General features: G+C 44.1%; 2 protein-coding genes across 5 annotated transcripts in view; one reads left to right on the forward strand and one right to left on the reverse strand.

The window, feature by feature from the left end:
- The window catches only part of WDR93 (WD repeat domain 93), a 49,632-nt gene extending 48,370 nt beyond the window's left edge, over nucleotides 1-1,262 (reverse strand). For all 3 annotated transcript variants that reach the window (XM_045452356.1, XM_045452355.1, XM_045452357.1), the window contains exon 1: nucleotides 1,161-1,262. The gene's annotated coding sequence lies outside the window, so the exon portion shown is untranslated. The remainder of the gene's footprint in view (nucleotides 1-1,160) is intronic.
- A 37-nt stretch (nucleotides 1,263-1,299) lies between these two features.
- Nucleotides 1,300-15,745, forward strand: PEX11A (peroxisomal biogenesis factor 11 alpha). 2 transcript variants are annotated; one of them, XM_045452363.1, is made up of 3 exons: nucleotides 1,303-1,410; nucleotides 11,401-11,516; nucleotides 13,469-15,745. In XM_045452363.1, the coding sequence occupies exons 1-3, from the start codon at nucleotides 1,355-1,357 to the stop codon at nucleotides 14,038-14,040; spliced, it is 744 nt and encodes a 247-aa protein (XP_045308319.1). In that variant the 5' UTR covers nucleotides 1,303-1,354; the 3' UTR covers nucleotides 14,041-15,745. The 2 variants fall into 2 exon arrangements, with proteins under 2 accessions (XP_045308320.1, XP_045308319.1); XM_045452364.1 differs by lacking the exon at nucleotides 11,401-11,516 and having other exon boundaries at nucleotides 1,300-1,410.
- The last annotated feature ends 2,153 nt before the right edge of the window (nucleotides 15,746-17,898 follow it).

The raw sequence follows: 17,898 nt of genomic DNA on the forward strand, positions 1-17,898 counted from the left end.
ATCGGTACTCCTGTATCCTTTGGATAAATTCCTAATAGTGCTATTGCTGGAGCCCAAGACTTCTGAATGTGAAACTGGTAGAAGGTAGAAGACAAGGTAGAAGAACAGAACACATCTAATGTGACAAGTGGGTTACCTTGACTTAAAACTTTTAAATATTTAAACGTATGGAATGTGTGGGGCGCCTGGCTGGCTCAGTCAGTGGAGCACAAGAGGCTTGATCTTGGGGTCATGGGTCTGAGCCCCACTTTGGGCGTAGAGATTAGTTAAAAAAAAATCTTTGGGGCACCTGGGTGGCCCAGTTGGTTGAGCATTAGGTTCTTGATTTCAGCTCAGGTCATGATCTCACTGTTTGTGAAATCAAACCCCATATCAGGCTCTGCACTGACAGCACAGAGTCCACTTGGGATTCTCTCTCTCTGCCCCTCCCCCACTCTCTAAATAAATAAATTTAAAAAAATAAAATCTTTAATATTAATTAATTAATTAATTAATTAATTAACATATGGTATGTGGGTCTCTATTTGTAGTCCTACCCCGGGGCCTGCAAATGTTAAGGGCAGGCCTGACAAAGGGAATAAAGATTACAAAAATAGCTCACCTTACTTTTTGATTACAGGAGGTACATTATAAAATTACTGCTATGGAAGGGGTGGGATTTCACATCTTCAGGCCCCAGAAAACTGCCATTCAGTGGTGCAATTTCACCATAATTAACTTCTGCCTCCACTGTGTTCATGTTAGCCCTTCTAGGACTTCCTCAAGTAGCAATCTTCTTACAGTACTCAATAAACCTAGCAGACAGTTCTCTCACTTTACCCAGCTCTCCGTGCTAGAAACACATGCCACAAACTGGCTTATCTCTGCTCTAACCATTTCCTTCCCCAGACCTGGAGCTGCTGTTCCTCAAGGGAAACCGAGGCACAGAGGTGGGAAATGATGCGGCCCCAAAGACCCCAAGCAAAACCTGAAGGGAATCTGCATTCAGGATGCCACATGGGTTTTTCCTGAGTTCCCAGGGTCTCCGGGAACGCCGGTGGCTGGGGAGACGGCCCCCCGTCCCGCAAAGCCCCCCTCTAGGAGACCCTAGATATCAAAGGGCGTCTGGGGACACGCGGGGAACCGCTGAACCCCAGACCAAATGCCGAGCTTCCGCTCACCTGCGCCGGCAGCTTGGCGTCGCCTTAGTAACCGCCACTTCCGGCCGCCACCGGAAGTCCGCGAAGTCCCTGGTCGGAAGGCGCTCCCGCCCCCACGGGGGCGGGGAGACTCAATCTGTCCCGCGGGGGACCCGGCGACACCCTGGAGGACTCGAGACTGCGCCGCGGGTGGCACGTGGTCTCGGCTGGGCGTCATGGATGCCTTCACCCGCTTCACCAACCAGACCCAGGGCCGGGACCGACTCTTCAGGTGAGTCAGGAGCCCGCGGCCTTCACTCCTTCCCGGTGCCGCAACCCGAGCTGGTCCCGTGTGGTTCGGCCCCGGAGGAGGGACCGAGTTCGTTTCTGGAGCCGCTCTCCGGCCCCTCTCTGGCACTCTGCGGGACTCCGGCGGAGCCTCCTCCCGGCAGCCTCCGAGGCCCTCACCGTGGTGGACCAGTCCCCCAGCCCTCTTTTTTTTTTCAAGTAATCACTACACCCACCATGGGGTTCGAACTCACACCCCCCAGGATCAAGAGCCCCACGCTCCACCGCTACACCTGAGCCAGCCAGGTGTCCCCGCCAGGATTTTTTTTTTTTTTAATGTTTATTTTTGAGATAAAGAGAGCACAAGCAGAGGAGGGGCAGAGAGAGAGAGACACAGAATCTGAAGCAGGCTGCAAGGCTCTAGGCTGCCAGCGCAAAGCCCCAACTCAGGGCTCGAACCCACAAACTGAGATCATGACCTGAGCTCAACTCCCAAGTTGGAGGTTAACCGACTGAGCCACCCAGCACTCCCCCGTCTCCCCATCCCCCGCCGCCACCCCCCCACCAGGAATTTTATAAGATGAACTTTGGGTTGGCATTTGTGGCCAGGGAAGCCAACCCCTTGGCTGTGGTTTCAAATACTCCACGAAACGCTTATGGAGACACAGAAATTGTATTTATCTTTTATCATCGTCCTGCCTACCTCATTGAGATTGTAGGGAAGGAACAATTCTTCCTCTGCCTTCAAGGTCTTTCAGCCAGCCAAAGAATTAAATTTACACAAAACAGGTTCACAGGAGGAAAAATCAAAAAACAAAAAAATCAAGGATGTGTGCACAGTGGCTGGTATTGAGACCTGAAGAAATGACCAAGGCAGGGATTTTTTTCTTCTTTTGAGACACAGAGACAATACATTTATGAGGAATCGACAGGATAAAGAAAGCAGGTGTTTGGAAACTTCAGTTAGGAGGGAATCCTAAACAGAATTTAAGCTGAGTTGGTAGGGTTAGAAGGCTCTGTGGGCCTTCTAACCAGAAGTAACCACTTCTGGTAACCAGGTTCGTTTCTGAAGCTTTCTCTGTTTTGAAGTCCCTATCTCTGGCAACAAGGATGTCCTTTTACTTCCTTAGTACAGGGAGGGTGTTTTGCACATGGAAGATGTGTTTCCGGCTTTCTGGGTGACAGAGGAGTCTCTGAACCGCTGTTTCTTAAGTAATTTCTATTTAATTTGTATGCCAAAGTGGCACATTTTGGGGTGGCCTACCCTTGGCCTCTACGGTTCCCTTTTCTGAAACTTCCCTGGAAGTTTTCTTGCTTTAAAAGTTGAGCTGATAAATTGTCCCGTCTGCTTGAACCAGTGTCTTAGTTCTGAGGATAGGTCGTTTTAGTTAAACTCACTTCGGGAGGCGGTGATACAAGTGTGTTCTCACAGTTAGGCCTGTGGTTCAATTATCCAGGTAATAAATAAGGCCTTTCTCTGGAAATTAAAAGAAAAATAATGACCAGTGATTGGATCAAGTTGTAAAACCAGTTTCTGAGTCCTGAATATAGCCAGTCCAGAGGGTTTCTAGTTGTCACGCTGAAAGCATCTTTACATAAAGTGAGGGCAGGCAGTGGCAATCTGGTGGAGTTTCTTGGTTTGTAACTTGAGTGTCTCTGGTGATCATTTCGAGTGGCCCATAGAGCACCAGGCACAAAGATCGTTTATGTATGGGTATGGGCTGTTGTGCTTTTTCTGAAGTGCTCATCAAGTTGTTCATACTCAGTTTGCAGGGCTTCGGAGAAAAGGGTGGTCTTAGTTATCAAATGATTTCAAGTCAAACAGATAGAAAATATCAAAAATACTAGTTTGAAGAATTGTAGCCAGGCATTGGAAGAAACTAAAAGGAAATCAGGATCTAGTCCAGTTTATAATGAATTGTATTTGAATCTAATATCCACAGAGGTGTGTTACTGAAACGTTTTCTTTTTCCCATAATCACCTTCATTTTACTAGAGATAGCCAAATTAAGACTAATTTCTTTGCCAAATGAATCTAGTTTGGATAAACTTGGCCTGATGATTTACATAAGTACAGCAAAAATAGTGATTAATCATACAGGCTCTTTTAAATCCAGGGCCAGCTGGGTGGCTCAGTCAGTTGAGCATCCAACTTGGGCTCAGGTCATGATCCCACGGTTCATGAGTTTGAGCCATACCCTGGGCTGTGTTCTGACAGCTTGGAACCTGGTGCCTGCTTCAGATTCTTTGTCTCCCTCCCCCCCCCCCCCGCCCCCTCTTAAAAATAAACATGAAGAAGAAAAACACTTAAATCTGCTGTTGAACTTTAAACAGCCTCTTGAGGCCAGAAGCCAAGCCAAATACTTGCCATCAGACTTCACCTGTAATACCTATAAGTTAAAGTTCATTGCTCTCTTCTTGAGGTCCCCCAAATACCCTGAGGTTCTTGCACCCGCCAGGAAGTGACCTCCTTTACTCACCTGGTGAGAGGCTCCTGCTGGGAGCCCTGCAAGCAAGGTATTAGGCTCTTCTTCCAAAAGGCTTTACTGGCTCCATATGATCACCATTAGTGCCTTAACACTCTCTAGCCATATCTGAATTTATGCCTGTCTCCCAAATGTGACATTCCAGTCAAAGCCTTGGTAATATAACCCGTGTTTCTAACCATGTCCTGTGCAAGGAGAACAAACTCTCATTGAACTTACCCAAATAAGTATGTTGTCAAAAAAACATAAGAATTCAATGAGAGTTTTTGAATTCTAGAGGGATCAGACAGGGAGAAAAAGATAAATTGTTGTGAATCATAGCTTAAGAGAAAAACTTTTCTTAAATCTGGAAAAACGAAACATTAAAAGTCAGTATTTCAAACAAAAATGTCATTAAACTTATGATTATCCTCCTCTGTTTATGTTATTCTTGATCTGCTTAAATTCAGTTTTTCCTTTAGTTCCAGACATTCTTACCCAGTTCAGTTTTATGATCTTAAAATTATCAGAATCCTGCATTTGTCAAAATTCCTTTTTATGAATCTCTCAAGATGAAACGCATTTACAGGAAGCTTTTGGAGAAGCATCCAAGTAAAGTATTAACTGTCTGTAAATGATAAAAGAATTAAAAATGGCCATGGTTACAGATCTGCTTAGAGTTTGTCAGGGAGCAAGAATTCCTGTCCACTCAAAGGTCCTGTCCCTCAAATTGACATGAGGCAGATTAACAGGAAAAAAATCAAATTTGATAATGGGGGATCCACGTAGACATGGAAATTCCAAAGGCAGGCAAGTTGAGGTATATATGTCATTCTGAACTAAGGAGAAGGGATAGGGGTCTGGGGCTTCAGAGGAAAGGAATGTACTTTTACAATGTGGTAAGAACAGATGTTTGGTAATTTGACGTTTGCCCTACGGTACAGATGGGTCATTCAGATAAAATTTATCTTTGCTAATCACCCTTATCCTGGGAAAGAACCTCAATTTAGATTCTACGTAGTTAAGGAAGGGGCAGAAGTTTCCCTTGAGCCCACAGGGTCTCAAGTGCCTTCAGCTCAAAATAATCCACATGCCAAAGGGGTACATTTTGGGGGGACCTGTCATGAACCCCTTTAAGTTCATTACAGTGCAACTGACAAGGAAATTTATTTCTGTGACATCTAACACTTCAAGATAGTTCTATACCAGTACCTACCAGATTTCTAGGAGTTTCATATAATTTCTAGAACACATATCTTAATAACATATCTATACAAATGTAATTTAAGAGGATTTAGTATCACTTGACAATGCTGCTCATGTAATTTAACACAACAAACCTAATTAATGTAATAGCTCCTTTTTTATAAAAGAAGACCAAATATTTTGAAATGTTCCATGGACCCTCTGGAACATTTCAGTTAAGTTGTAGACTTGATTTTAGAATTTGATGTTGGGAAGTTTGTCAAAAAATATCAAAACATTTGATTAAATAAGATCACCGATCATGATGAAACAAAATCAATTTAGCTAAAGTGACAATAAAAAATTTTTTTTAATGTTTATTTATTTATTTTTGAGAGAGAGAGAGCACAAGCAGGGGAAGGGCAGAGAGACAGGGAGAGAGAGAATCCCAAGCAGGCTCCCTGCAGTCCACACAGGCCTCACCGTCCTCGAAGTGCCCGACACAGGGCTCGATCTCACGAACCATGAGATCATGGCCTGAGCCGAAATCAAGAGTCAGACGCTTAACTGACTGAGCCACCCAGGCGATAAAAAATTTTAAAGACAAATACAAAAGGTTACATAGTTGTAAGCAAAACTTAGCTTTTTTAGTATTAAGAAGACTCAGTTTTTTTGAATAATCAAAGATCTGATAAAGACAAAGCATTGAATCTTTGTTTTTCTAGGCAGATTACATTAAAGGTAAAAAACTCTTTACAATTTCTTATAAAAAGCAAACCAATAACCTAAGAAAACTTCTTCCTTTCATTTTATTTCATTTCATGTCAATTCCAGTATAATTAATATAGTGTTATGTTAGTTTCAGGTGTACAATGTAGTGATTCAATGGTTCCATATATTACTGAGTGCTCATCAAGATAAGTGTGCACTTAATCCCCTTCATCTATTTTACCCATCCCTCCACCCACCTCCCCTCTGGTTACCATCTGTTTGTTTTCCGTAGTTAAGAGTCTGTGTTTTGGTTTGTCTTTTCTGTCTCTCTCTCTCTCTCTCTCTCTCTCTCTCTCTCTTTTGTTTCTTAAATTCCACATATGAGTGAAATCGTATGGTATTTGGCTCTGGCTTATTTCACTTAACATCATACTGTCTAGATTCCCCCCAGGTTGTTGCAAATGGCAAGATTTCATTTTTTTTTTTATGGCTGAGTGATATTCCATTGTGTGTGTGTGTGTGTGTGTGTGTGTGTGTGTGTGTGTGTCCTTTAACCTATTGATGGGCACTGGGTTGCTTCCATAATTTAACTATTGTAAAGAATGCAGTAAACATAAAAGTACATATATCTTTTCAAATTAGTGTGTTTGTATTCTTTAGGTAAATACTCGGTAGTGGAATTACTGCATCATATAGTAATTCTATTTTTAATTTTTTGAGGAACCTCCATACTATTTTCCACAGTGCGTGCCTGTACCACTTTGCATTGCATTCCCACCAACAGTGCAGAAGAGTTCCTTTTTCTCCACATCCTCAACACTTGTTTCTGAAAACTTCTACCTTTTGAAAGAGAAAAATTCTAATTTTGCACCAGTATACTTTTGATATTAAAACTCATTTTTTTTTAATATGTATTTATTTGGAGGGAGAGCGCAAGTGGGAGAGGGGTAGAGAGACTGGGGACAGAGGATCTGAAGCAGGCTCTGGGCTGACAGACTGACAGCAGTGAACCCGATTTGGGGCTCGAACTCACAAACAACGAGATCATGACCTGATCAGAGGACGCTCAACCAACTGAACCACCCAGGTGCCCCTTAAAACTCATTGTTAGATAAATTTATTTTAATCTTAGCCAGTACTGACCACATATAAAATTCGTTTTCAAAGGTTCCTTTTCCCTAAACTTTCTACAACCTTTTTTTTTTTTTTTTAATATTCAGATTTTTGTCGTAAGTTTTCCCTCTTTAAATGATTAGCCTCACTTTAGGATAAAAAATTTTTTTGCCCCCCAAAAATGTATTTCCGTTCTTCATACTTTTTCTTACCAAAAACATATATTTTACTTTCCTTGAAAGTTGTTTCTTTTATTATTTAAAACATTTTTTTTAATTTTTATTTTTAATTTTTTTAATGTTTTTATTTATTTTTGAGACAGAGAGAGACAGAGCATGAGCAGGGGAGGAGCGGAGAGAGAGGGAGACACAGAATCTGAAGCAGGCTCCAGGCGCTGAGCTGTCAGCACAGAGCCCGACGCGGGGCTCGACGCAGGGCTCGAACTCACGGACTGTGAGATCATGACCTGAACCAAAGTTGGACGCTTAACTGACTGAGCCACCCAGGTGCCCCTAACACATTTTTTTAATGTCTATTTATTTTTGAGAAAGGGAGAGAGAGAGTGCAGGCAGGGGAGGGGCAGAGAAAGAGGGAGACACAGAATCTAAAGCAGGCTCCAGGCTCCGAGGTGCCAGGACAGAGCCCGACACGGGGCTCAAACTCACAAACTGTGAGATCATGACCAGAGCCAAAGTCGGACGATTAACCAGCTGAGCCACCCAGGTGCCCCTGTATTTTATTTATTTTTTAAAGTTTATTTATTTTGAGAGAGAGCGCGTGCTAAGGGGGGAGGGGTAGAAGAGAGAGAATCCCAGGCAGGCTCTGCGTTGACAGTGCAGTAGCTGACAGCACTTGACCAGCGCTTGATTGTGAGATCTCATGAGCTGTGAGATCATGACCTAAGCTGAAATCAAGAGTTAAGATGTTTGAGCTACCCAGCACCCCTAAAGTTTGTGTGTTAAAGAATGGCTCTTAGGGGCGCCTGGGTGGCTCAGTCAGTTGAGCGTCCGACTTCGGCTCAGGTCATGATCTCACAGTCCGTGAGTTCGAGCCCCACATCGGGCTCTGTGCTGACAGCTCAGAGCCTGGAGCTGTTTCAGATTCTGTGTCTCCCTCTCTCTCTCTGACCCTCCCCTGTTCAAGCTCTGTCTCTCTCTGTCTCAAAAATGAATAAAACATTTAAAAAATTTAACAAAAAAAAAAAAGAATGGCTCTTAGGTCCTAAAGCGGAAGGGGATAAAAAATTTGTGTCATAGAGGCATAGAGAAGGTATCCAAGTTTTTTCTAAAGTGGGCTTTTTTAAAGATTTTTTTTAAATTTAAGTTTATCTTAGAGAGTGAGCAAGCAGGGGCGGGGTAGAGAGAGAGGGAGACAGAGAGAATCCCAACCAGGCTCTGCACTGTCAGCACGGGCCCTGACGTGGGTCTCGAACTTATGTACCACGAGATCATGGCTGGTCCTGGGCCGAAATCAAGACTCAGATGCTTAACCAACTGAGCCACCCAGGTGCCCCTCCTATGGTGGGCTCTATGGGACATACTGGTCTCTTACTAGAGTTGCTAGGCCTGGGCATAATATTCTTTTTAGCAGATTTTATTTTATTTAAATGTTTAAGTTTTATTTTATTTAAGCTTTTAAATTTAAATTTTTAGTTTAATTTTATTTAGAATTTATTTTTTATTTTTTATTTTTTATGGAAGCAGTTTATATTTTATTTATTATTATTTTATTAATGTTTATTTTTGAGAGAGAGAGAGAGCACACAAGAAGGGGAGGGGCAGACAGAGAGAGGAAGACACAGAATCTGAAGTAGGCTCCAGGTTCTGAGCTGTCAGTGGAGAGCCAGATGTGAGGTTCGAACTCACCAGATGCAGGGCTCGAACTCATGAACCATGAGTTCATGACCTGAGCCGAAGTCAGACACTCAACCTATGAACCACCCAGGTGCCCCCAAAGCAGCTTATATTTTAAAAAGTTGCCCCTGCTTTTTTCTTCGGTCTCAGGCTATCTTAGGCCGTGTTTACATTTTGAAGACATGGTAAGAGTCTTAACTCTGAGGGACAGAGAAGGAATACAGGTTGATTTTTTTTTTTTCCTTAAGAGATTTTTAGCTAAAATAGGAAATAATTCATGCCTTTGTAAAGTCTATGTAAAGCATTTATATAAAAGCCTTCTTTTTGAGTGAGGAGGTCTTTTACTTCTTAGTACAGAGAGGGAGGGTATTTTTCACATGGGAGATGTGTTTCCTACTTTCTGGGGGACAAAGGAGGGGCTGAGTGTCCTTGTACCGTTGTTTCTTGAGTGAATTGTTTAAAATAATCATTATAGCAAAGTGGCACATTTTGGGGCAGCCTGCCCTTGGCCCCTGCAAGACACTGAGTGTGAAATAGTTTTGTGAACTGTGGAAGAGAGCACAGTCTGGAGAGCACCTCTAAGGTACATGCCATGCTACTGAAAATCCTAAGCAGAGATAGTGCTTTAATCCTAATTAAGTCATGCTGTTTCTTTGAGAAATTTGGTTGATTCTTACTCAATAAAAAAAAAAAAAAAAAAAAAAGAATAGTCACGGTTGAGGTTTCGACAGCATTCCCTTCTCTTCTGGGTGTACAGGTACTAATACAGTCCAATAAGACTAGCCCCAATACTGGGACTTTCGGAAGCTGACTTCATGCCAGGTACTGTTCTCAGTGCGTCACAGCTGTACATTCATTTAACCCTCATTACTACTCTAAGAGGTAGATACTCTGAATTATTCCCCTTTCACAGGCAGGGAGACCGAAGCAGAAGGTTAATAGGTCCTAAGTGGCAGAGCTGAGATTTAAATCCACACAGTTGATTCCAATGCCCACCATTTTAATGGCCAGCCCATACTACTGTTGTAATTAATTTGATAGGCTTTTTTAATGATCGCATTGTATGCGAGCTTCATTAAAATAGAAGCCTTCAATTTCAGTGCACTTGGAATGTGCCTTGCAAGGTTTATCAGTGAGGTTGGTTAATAAAATAATTGTTCGGATGTACTTTTCTGTAAGATCTGAGATCTCTAGTATTCATTTCCCAATGCCCTTGGTGATCCGTGGCTCCTGTAAACAAACAGGCATTCACAAAATACTACCTTGGTTTTGGATGCATTCCTGTTTTTCCACCAGGTCTGAGAAAGGGGGACCCATTGACGTGACTGGCTTGAGCCCTCTAGCCAGGAAGCTACTTAAAAAAATTTTTTTAAATGTCTATTTATTTTTGAGACAGAGCACGAGTGGGGAAGGGGCAGAGGGAGAGGGAGACACAGAATCTGAAGCAGGCTCCAGGCTCTGAGCTGTCAGCACAGAGCCCGATGCAGGGCTCGAACCCACGACCTGTGAGATCATGACCTGAGCTGAAGCCAGACACTTAACTGACTGAGCCACCCAGGCACCCTGGAAGCTACTTTAAAAAGGAGAGAGGGAAAGATACTCTTTTTACTTCATCCTCAATAACAAGTTTACCGTTTTGGAAAATGTGCCACATTTTTATTGAGAATAATATTTGTAGCCTAAAGGGATTCAAATGCAGTTACAGAACTGTAGGAAACAGGCACCTACTTTGTTCATAGGCTGCCAAATGCATTCAGATGTTTGATTATGTGATACAAAATTTCTCGTGTGTTAGTAAGGCATTATTATTTGTAGTCATAACAATAATCACTTTATTGAATATTTAGTAATAAATAGTCTATATATAAAACACTAATTAGTTTTGAAAGACAAACATAAAAATATATCTAGGCTTATTCACGTATTGGTGTGTATTTGATCCTTTTCTAAAAAATTAAGCAATGTGGGGCATCTGGGTGGCTCACGCTGTTGAGCGTCTGACTTCAGCACAGGTACTGATCTCATGGTTCATGAGTTTGAACCCCGTGTCGGGCTCTGTGCTGACAGCTCAGAGCCTGGAGCCTGCTTCTGATTCTGTATCTACCTCTCTCTCTGTCCCTCCCCAGTTGCACTCTGTCTCTCTGTCTCTCTCTCAAAAATAAGTGAACATTAAAAAAAAATTTTTTTTTTTTAATTAGGCAGTGTGCAAACAACTTTTCATTTGGTTCTGGTTTGAGTGTGTGTCCTATTAGATAAGTATTTGGTTAACTACATGATAAAAAGTTCATTTTAGGAATCTGAAAAGTCAATATACAGGAGAAAATCAAGAATATGAATCTTTGCAGACTTCACCTGGGGGAGATTTTGGGGCAGTTCACCACTTTGGCTCTATCCATTTCTCTGTGCCAGCAAAAGGCGTTTTGGGGGGCTGCTCACCGTAACTGCAGAGTTCCCTTTCATCACCTTTGTGTCACATTTGCATCACATGCTCTACCCTTTGGCCCTGTGGGGTCACTGTTGCAGAATTATGCTCTTGTAAGAACGGCTTACGTGAGCAATTGTCTTGGAAACTTTGCTTTTAGCAACACACGTTTCTCCTTTCTTTGCTTCATGAATCAAATTTTATTTGGTTTATAAATCATTCTCATTTTTTGTTTTCCATTTCAGAGCCACTCAGTACACATGCATGTTGCTTAGATATTTGTTAGAGCCTAAAGCTGGCAAAGAGAACGTGGTAATGAAGCTCAAGAAACTGGAGTCCAGTGTGAGCACTGGCCGTAAATGTAAGTACCCTGTCTCCTGAGGGACAGTGGCTCCTGGTTTCGAATCGTCAGACCTTGTCATTTACAAAATACTCTGTAGACCATTCATTACTAATCAATCAAGTTTTTTGATGAGGTTGACCAGTAAGGCTGCCCTCATGAAATGACAGGCCAAGAAGATTGAAGTTTTGCTGCAGACCATTCACAGACACCCTGCAGACATGCAGTGTATTAGCTCAACTGTAGTCCTTAGAATTACACAATGTTTTGGCAATCCCTGACATGAGCTTCCGGCTCTTGGAAGGCCTTCGTATTCTCTAGAACAGAATAGCTTGCCTTTTCCTTGCCTTTTCCCTTCTTCTCTGGAGGAATTACTAGAGGAAACGGTTAAGGTGGTTCTCAGACTGTGGAGTGGTTTCATGTTCAAGGCAAAAGTGAAGTCCGTGTTTTGTACTCATCTGATTTGCTTTAATAATAAAGCGTACTGGGAAACCCATCCTTCTAATAACAATCGCATGGCTGAATCTTAGTGGTTTGATGAGAATCAGATATTGCTACAGTAGGTAGACAGAGGTGTTAGAATGGAATGTAGAAATCAGATGTTGATCAGTTATTTTGGAGCACCTGCTTTAGGTATAGTTCTGAGCTTTCTGAAAGAACTAAGATTACATGGTATGAATAATGGTGTAAGATTTAGTGCCAAATATATTGGCTAGGATAGAGGAAAAGAAAGGTTTGGGAGGAGGTGGAACTTGAGGTGTGGCAAGAGAGAGTGGGAAGGAGAGCCTTCTTGAAGGGTGATTTCCTCCGTGAAGGCTCAAAACTGTTCATGAGCAAACTGTTGTATTGGAAGGTCAATGAGAAACGAGTTTGACAGAGAAAAGACTTCAGTTATCCAGCAGAGGGATGTTGGAAGGTAGGGTGAGCTTTTCTGGATGGCTTTGAAGGGTAGGATTAGAAGTTCTCAGATTCTTTAGTGTGTCAGAGCTCACTAGTCTCCGAAGTGCAGGAAAGACTTACCCAAGGTCATTCAGCTAGCTAGTGCAAGAGCCAGAACTGGTACCCAGGATTATTCATTACATATTCTGTTTTGTGTTATTGTTGACACAGTAATCCCAGGCATTCTTCTGAGGTAAGTCTCTTGAGGGTAGTTACTTTTGAACATTTGCTCAGTCTAAGATAGAGTCCTTTAATGAAGGTACAGTACTTCTTTTGGATTGTCCATAACGTTTAGGATTAGAACTCATTCTGAGTAGGTGCTCGGTAAATACTTGTCGATTGATACATCCCGGATTAATTGAATTACATGCTCAGATAAGGATATGCCTCCCAGTGGTTGATTTCATTCGACTAGGAACAGGTTCCCTAGCCACTACATCCTGCCATCTCTACTTTGTCTTCTTGACAGTAGGGAGCTGAAGGGGGTTTGAACCACAGAGATGGCAGGATGATAACGGCGTTTTATAAAAAAGCAAATCTTTTGTCTGGAAAGTAAGTAAAATCTGAGGCATCAGACTCTCCAGATGAATACTGGCATCTGGGTCAGAGAAATGCCCACAGTGAATTAAAGCTTCGTATGTGAAAATAATAATAATAGTAGCAGCAATGGTACATCTAGACTTCATGTGATCGTAGTCCTTTTCTTCTAAAGACGTATAGCTGGTAATATTCAAACGTCACAATCCACACTCGTGATTGACCTTGCCTGAAGTATATCGTAAGCCACTGTTAAGGTATCCACTGGAATGGAGGTGATAAATTTAAAGAGTCACTGTCTTCTGTGCCTTCCAGCATCATTTTCCGTGTCCTTCGTGTACTGTAAAGTCCTTCCTTATTCCTGAGCAAAGACTGAGCCTCACATGGCAGCCACCCGTCAAGACACCAGTGCTGGCCCCTCACCCTGAGGCAGGGATTCTGCCTTCATAGTACATACCAATTAAATATTTGTTAACTGTCGCGGGTTCCTCTTGCAGGGTTCAGGCTGGGCAACGTGGTCCATGCCATACAGGCGACTCAGCAGAGCATTCACACCACTGCCCTGGTGCCCCGCCTCTGCCTAACGTTAGCCAACTTGAACCGTGTGGTTTATTTCATCTGCGATACTATCCTCTGGGTGAGGAGCGTAGGGCTCGCCTCTCACATTAACAAAGAGAAATGGCGAATGTGGGCTGCCCGCCATTACTGCTGTTCTCTCCTGCTGAGCCTGGCCAGGGATCTGTACGAAATCTCCCTGCAGATGGAACAGGCGACACGAGACGGGGCAGAGAGGGAGAAATCACCACCTCAGGACCCTCCGGGGTACAGCGTGGCCGACGAGGAGACAGAGTGGCTCCAGTCCTTTCTCCTTCTCTTGTTCCGGTCTCTGAGGAAGCATCCTCCCTTGCTCCTGGACACGGTGAAGAACTTCTGCGATATCTTGAACCCCTTGGACCAGTTGGGGATCTATAAGTCCAATCCTGGCATCATTGGACTCGGAGGCCTTGTGTCGTCTCTAGCAGGCATCATCATTGTGGCGTATCCTCACATGAAGCTGAAGACGCAGTGAAGCGGTTTCGGGCTCGAGACTGGCACCTGTTTTAAAAGACACCGTCTCAGGATGGACATCTGCGTGAGGCGCAGACCATGTCAGACTGTGCTTAAAGACGCGTTCTTGTGAGCGTTTAGTGACCAGTGATGTGAGCAAGGGCGGGGCCAAGAGTGGAGAAGGGGACTGCATGAAGATTTACACGTGTTTTTTAGAGTGCTGGAGTGACTTCTGAATTTCCGAGTATTTCCCTTTCATCTAACATTTATTGAGCCTCTCTCGTGCTCATAGTGGGAGCTTACTGTCTACCGAATATATAAGAATTAGAAAAGGCCCAAACCACTGAACACTAATACACCGTGACTTTGGGGCTGAGAACCTCACTTCCGTAGATCTGCTGCTCAGCTGTCTCTCAGACCTAGTAGGAGCCTCTTGTTCCTCTGATCGGTTACCAGCCCCGCCCCCCGCCTCTGCATAGATCCCCATGCCAGGGTGCAGGGGGCTGGGCTTACGACCTTGCATCACTGCACTCCTGTCCTTCCTCTGTCCGCAAGGAGACTCAGAAACGCATCAGCCACCTTCGTGGTATAAACTGTGACTTCAGGTAGTGCGTGAGTAAGCAAAAATCAGAAGCACATAGAAAAGACTGAGGTAAAAAATAATGTGCAGGAGAGGTGCCTGGGTGTCTCAGTTGAGCATCTGACTCTTGATTTCAGCTCAGGTCATGATCCCAGGGTTGTGGGATCGAGCCTTGCACCAGGCTCCATGCTGAGGATGAAGCCTGCTTAAGATTTTCTCCCTCTCCCTCTGTCCTTTCCCCCACCCACTCACACTCTCTCTCTAAAATTAAAAAAAAAAAAAAAAATTCTTTTTTTAATATGGAAGGTCACGGTGGGCGCCTGGAGGTAGTAGCCTGTGACAGATGAGGAAACTGAGGTTAAAAAAGTGAGGCCAGCGCTTCAGTTTTCAGACTCCCAGTCCAGGGTTCTTTCCATTATATTTCATTGCCTTCCTGGGGGAGTGGAAGTGTGAGACTCTCCAGAATCCTGTGCGAAAAGCCTTTTTTCGAACTTTGTTAGTCATTGGTTCACATAAAAATTAAAACTACAGCTAGATTTATCAGCTGGATTGTTGTATTTAAAGCCGTATAATCATTTGGGCACTTCTGCGTTAATTGTCATCAAAATGTATGCAGTTAAGAACTTTTGGGGAATACTCTGAATGTGGGAATGCCATAATTTTCTGTGATAAATCAGACCTCCTATGTGCGGGGAGGTTGGGGGGTGGGAAAGAGCAAGAAGGGACCAGTGACAAGGCCGTTTATTCGTGTCCTACTTCCCATCTTGGGTGTTGAGCTGTGATCGCAGATCCTCCGATTTGAGGGCAGTGAGATAGCAAAATAGGATGCCATCAGGCAGGAGGCCGGTGTCAGTTCTGCCAGTAAAGCCGTTTCACTTACCTGAACGGAAATGAGAAAAGAAACGTGCACTAGATCTCCCAGGAATGTGAATGAGACTCTTAAAAACTAGACTCAGGTCCTTGGCTCTCTCATTTTTAAAGTGATTGATCAAGATAATGGGATTTGAGAAGACACTCGGGGAATTTTAAGAGAAATGAAAGCTGCTAGGTCAGGGCCAGTAAAAAGTTTAAGTAACCAATTCTACTTTGTCCAGATCCTTTGCTGTCATAGATTAATTATGTCTAATAAATTGCTAGACAAAACAGACTCCTGACTCTGTGAATGTGTTCTGGGAATGAGGAAGAGCGAAAAGAAAGCCAATCCAGAGACGATCAGAGTGGACGCGGTAGAGAGGGCTCCGGTACAAGGAGCTCCCGCCTGGAAGGTCCAGGCTGAGGAGGAGGGTGAAGAACGGCTTAGGTTGGAACGTCTGGGTTGAAAGACCACTAGGATGATCTCCTCCGGGAGAGGGTCTTCTGGACCAGCTCTGCCAGGTGGTGGTCTGGCTTCTGCCTGGAGAAGTGGGCCTCGAATCTGCGGTCGCCTGTCACCGTGGCGTCCTGCTTGCTGCTTTTGTCCTCTGCACTTTAGCGTGAGCGATGGGGAGCTTGGGAAATACCATCTCTTCTAGAATGTGTGAAAACCTGAATGGTACCCCCAGAACCTCCCTCTCTGCATTTTTCTTGCTTCTAACTAACCATCCCCACCTCCAAGCCTCCACATTCATGAGGGATTCTGAAGACCAAAGACATTCCTAATAGACGCACAGAACAACTGAACATTGTTCCCTGAGAATTAGCTCAACAACGAATCTCTGAATACCATGCTTAGTTTGGGGATCCACTTGTGCACAAGAGGACCAAGGCGCCTGTGTTCATGTCGGGGGGTGAGGGGGCAGGTGGGGGTGGAGGAGGAAAGGAAATAAACCTGCGTCTTCAAGCTGTGGCTGGAAGATGGACTGCTCCTGGGGGACCGTCCTAGGCCCTTTCACCACTTCTCCCCTCTCACCCACATTCCGCACTCCCGGCCGAGGCGGCCAAAGGACCAGCTTTGTCAGCAGAGCTTGCAGGCACAGAGCCCGGTACTCTCTGGCCCAGAGCCACCGCTCCAAAGCCCTGGAACTGCCCTTTGGCCCAGTTTGCTCTCCAGACACAGCCTCATGGATGAATTGCCCTGAACCTTGAAGCGAGGTTTTTAAATGCTTCCATTTTTAAATGCTTCCTTTCCTCCATCACTGTCTTCTATTTTAAAAGCCCCAGTCCGAGGGCACCTGGGTGGCTCAGTCGGTTAAGTGACTCTTGATCTCAGCTCAGGTCATGATCTCGTGGTCAAGAGATCGAGCCCTGCCTCAGGCTCTGCACTGATAACTGCTGATAGCTCAAAGCCTGCTTGGGAGTCTCTCCCATCCTCTCTCTCTGCCCCTCCCCTCCCCCCTCAAATAAATAAACATTAAAAAATAAAAAATAAGGGTTCCTGGGTGGCCCTTTTGGTTAAGCGTTCGACTTCAGCTCAGGTCATGATCTTACGGTTCGTGAGTTCGAGCCCCACTTTGAGCTGTCTGCTGTCAGTGCGGAACTCGCTTTGGATCCTCTGCCTCCCTCTCTGCCCCTTCCCTGTGTTCTCCTCGCTCTCTGTCTCAAAAATAAGTTTTAAAACATGATGTAAAAAAATTAAATATAGAAGTCCCAGTCAAATCAATAAGTACTGAGCATATCACATATTTATTACTCCTTTTGGAGGCTCCCTGCGTGACTCTTTCCTCCCTTTCCTGACCTCTCATTCCCTGCTTTATTATATCACAGGTACAGAATTGATGACCAATGGAGAAAGCTCCATTTCTCCTCACCTCCTGCCCTTCTCTGGTTGCCCACAGCATACAGCTTAGCCGAGAGTCCTCAACAGAGATAATTCTACGAACAATAAGGAAAATAAGTTTGTACTACCCCCATTATTCATCTTACTATTATTTTTAAGTAAGCTCTAAGCCCAACAGGGGGGTTGAAATCAGGACCCTGAGATCAAGAGTTGCATGCTCTACTAACTGAGCCAGCCAGGAATCCCCCCACCGCCACCAATATCCATTTTAAGAGGCCCTTAGATAATCTGAAAACTGGCTTCCACCATACTCTGTCATCTTTGAATCCAGGAGCTAGAACTTGGGCTCCCGGCTGGTTTGTACTAAGGAAGGGATGAGAGGTGATAGTTCTTGGTTGTTTGCATGCTTCAATAAGTCAGAGGATCCTGGCCAACACTGTTTCAGACTCGGCAAAATCCAGTTAGCTCTCCCGCGGCATATTCTGGTGGCATCTTAGACCGGGTGGAGTTCAATAAACTTCCTTGAAATCTAGGAATTTACAGAGGTTGAAACTGCTTCCTCACAGGCTAGATTGTCAAAGAGTCAACCCCCAGCTCTGGTCCTC

Source organism: Leopardus geoffroyi, chromosome B3 (assembly GCF_018350155.1).
Source record: "Leopardus geoffroyi isolate Oge1 chromosome B3, O.geoffroyi_Oge1_pat1.0, whole genome shotgun sequence".
Classification (NCBI taxonomy): Eukaryota; Metazoa; Chordata; class Mammalia; order Carnivora; family Felidae; genus Leopardus; species Leopardus geoffroyi.

Bases quoted from the DNA above. Each gene is read 5' to 3' on its own strand.
- PEX11A (XM_045452363.1), top strand. From the start codon at position 1,355: ATGGATGCCTTCACCCGCTTCACCAACCAGACCCAGGGCCGGGACCGA. The intron at 1,411-11,400 runs GTGAGTCAGGAG...TTTCCATTTCAG, and splicing joins GGCCGGGACCGACTCTTCAG to AGCCACTCAGTACACATGCA. The intron at 11,517-13,468 runs GTAAGTACCCTG...TTCCTCTTGCAG, and splicing joins TGTGAGCACTGGCCGTAAAT to GGTTCAGGCTGGGCAACGTG.